The sequence below is a fragment of the Acanthisitta chloris genome, unplaced genomic scaffold, assembly GCF_000695815.1.
Source record: "Acanthisitta chloris isolate BGI_N310 unplaced genomic scaffold, ASM69581v1 scaffold30929, whole genome shotgun sequence".
NCBI lineage: Eukaryota > Metazoa > Chordata > Aves > Passeriformes > Acanthisittidae > Acanthisitta > Acanthisitta chloris.
The window spans coordinates 15724-16674 of record NW_008693562.1 but is presented as its reverse complement, the minus strand read 5'-3'; the positions used below and the strand labels follow the sequence as shown (position 1 = coordinate 16674).

General features: G+C 61.4%; 1 protein-coding gene across 1 annotated transcript in view; it reads right to left on the bottom strand.

Annotated features, from left to right (window-relative positions):
• Nucleotides 1–194: 194 nt before the first annotated feature.
• The window catches only part of LOC103810221 (arf-GAP with GTPase, ANK repeat and PH domain-containing protein 3-like), a gene marked incomplete at both ends in the record, with an annotated part of 13754 nt that continues 12997 nt past the window's right edge, over nt 195–951 (bottom strand). The window contains one exon of the mRNA XM_009083115.1: nt 195–450. Within this exon, the coding sequence (XP_009081363.1) occupies nt 195–450 (256 nt within the window). The remainder of the gene's footprint in view (nt 451–951) is intronic.

Sequence of the window (951 nt, the reverse complement as noted above, 5' to 3'; positions counted from 1 at the left end):
GAGGGACTCTCTGACGTAGGGATGGGCAAGGAGAAGGAGCTGAGAGGGTGGGCAGGGCAGTGTCACTGGGCATGTGGGGGAACTCACAGAAACCGGACGGATGAAGGGTGTCTGGAGCCCTGGGAGTGGGGAGGTGGGGAAGCACTGGGATACCACCAGAAGTGCCATGGATGAGGCTATGGGTCCCGTCTTACCCAGATGAGCAGCTGTGTGAAGACTACATTGGCCATGGCACAGGAGAGATGCAGGGCTGTGCGCCCATCTCCATCCCCGTAGGTCTCATTCACTTCTTCCTTGGTGCCATGAGCCAGGAGTGTCACCACGAGGCGCAGGTCGTCCTCCACCACAGCCCGCAGCAGCTGCTGCCCCAGCGGGATGTCCGACTGGGGCAGTGGGGCCAGGAAGAGCTTCTGCTCATACTTGGCCCGGATCCAGCGCTCCTTCTCCTCCCTGCCAGATGGGACACTGTCACTGTCAGAGGTGGGACAACCTGCCTGGGCCCCACGTGCAAAGAGACATATGTACCAGCACTACCACTCAAACACACCTGTGTGAGCAGTCAGTGTCTGTCACGCCCAGGTGCATCCTGCATAGCCCCTGCTGTGTCCCTGTGCCCACAGCTGTCACAGGGGTTCTGTCACCCCACTCCAGACATCTGCCTGACACCTGCTTGGCTCCCCATACCTCCTCACAGCTCCCTACAGACACCGTGCACTTACATCCATGCCCGTACAGCAGCAGTGTTCTGTACCCAGACCCACACCTGTCTATGCACCTCCATGCCGGAGCCCCTCACACTCTCCTGTGTGCCCATGTCATGGCAGTGCTGGGACCATCCCTGCCCCGTGCCTGTGCGTGGGCCGTGGCCAGCAGCAGGAAAAGGTTAGTGCTGCACACGCCAGCCCAGTGCCACGGGAGGCACCTTATCGCTGCCGCCGTCTCGCCTGGCGC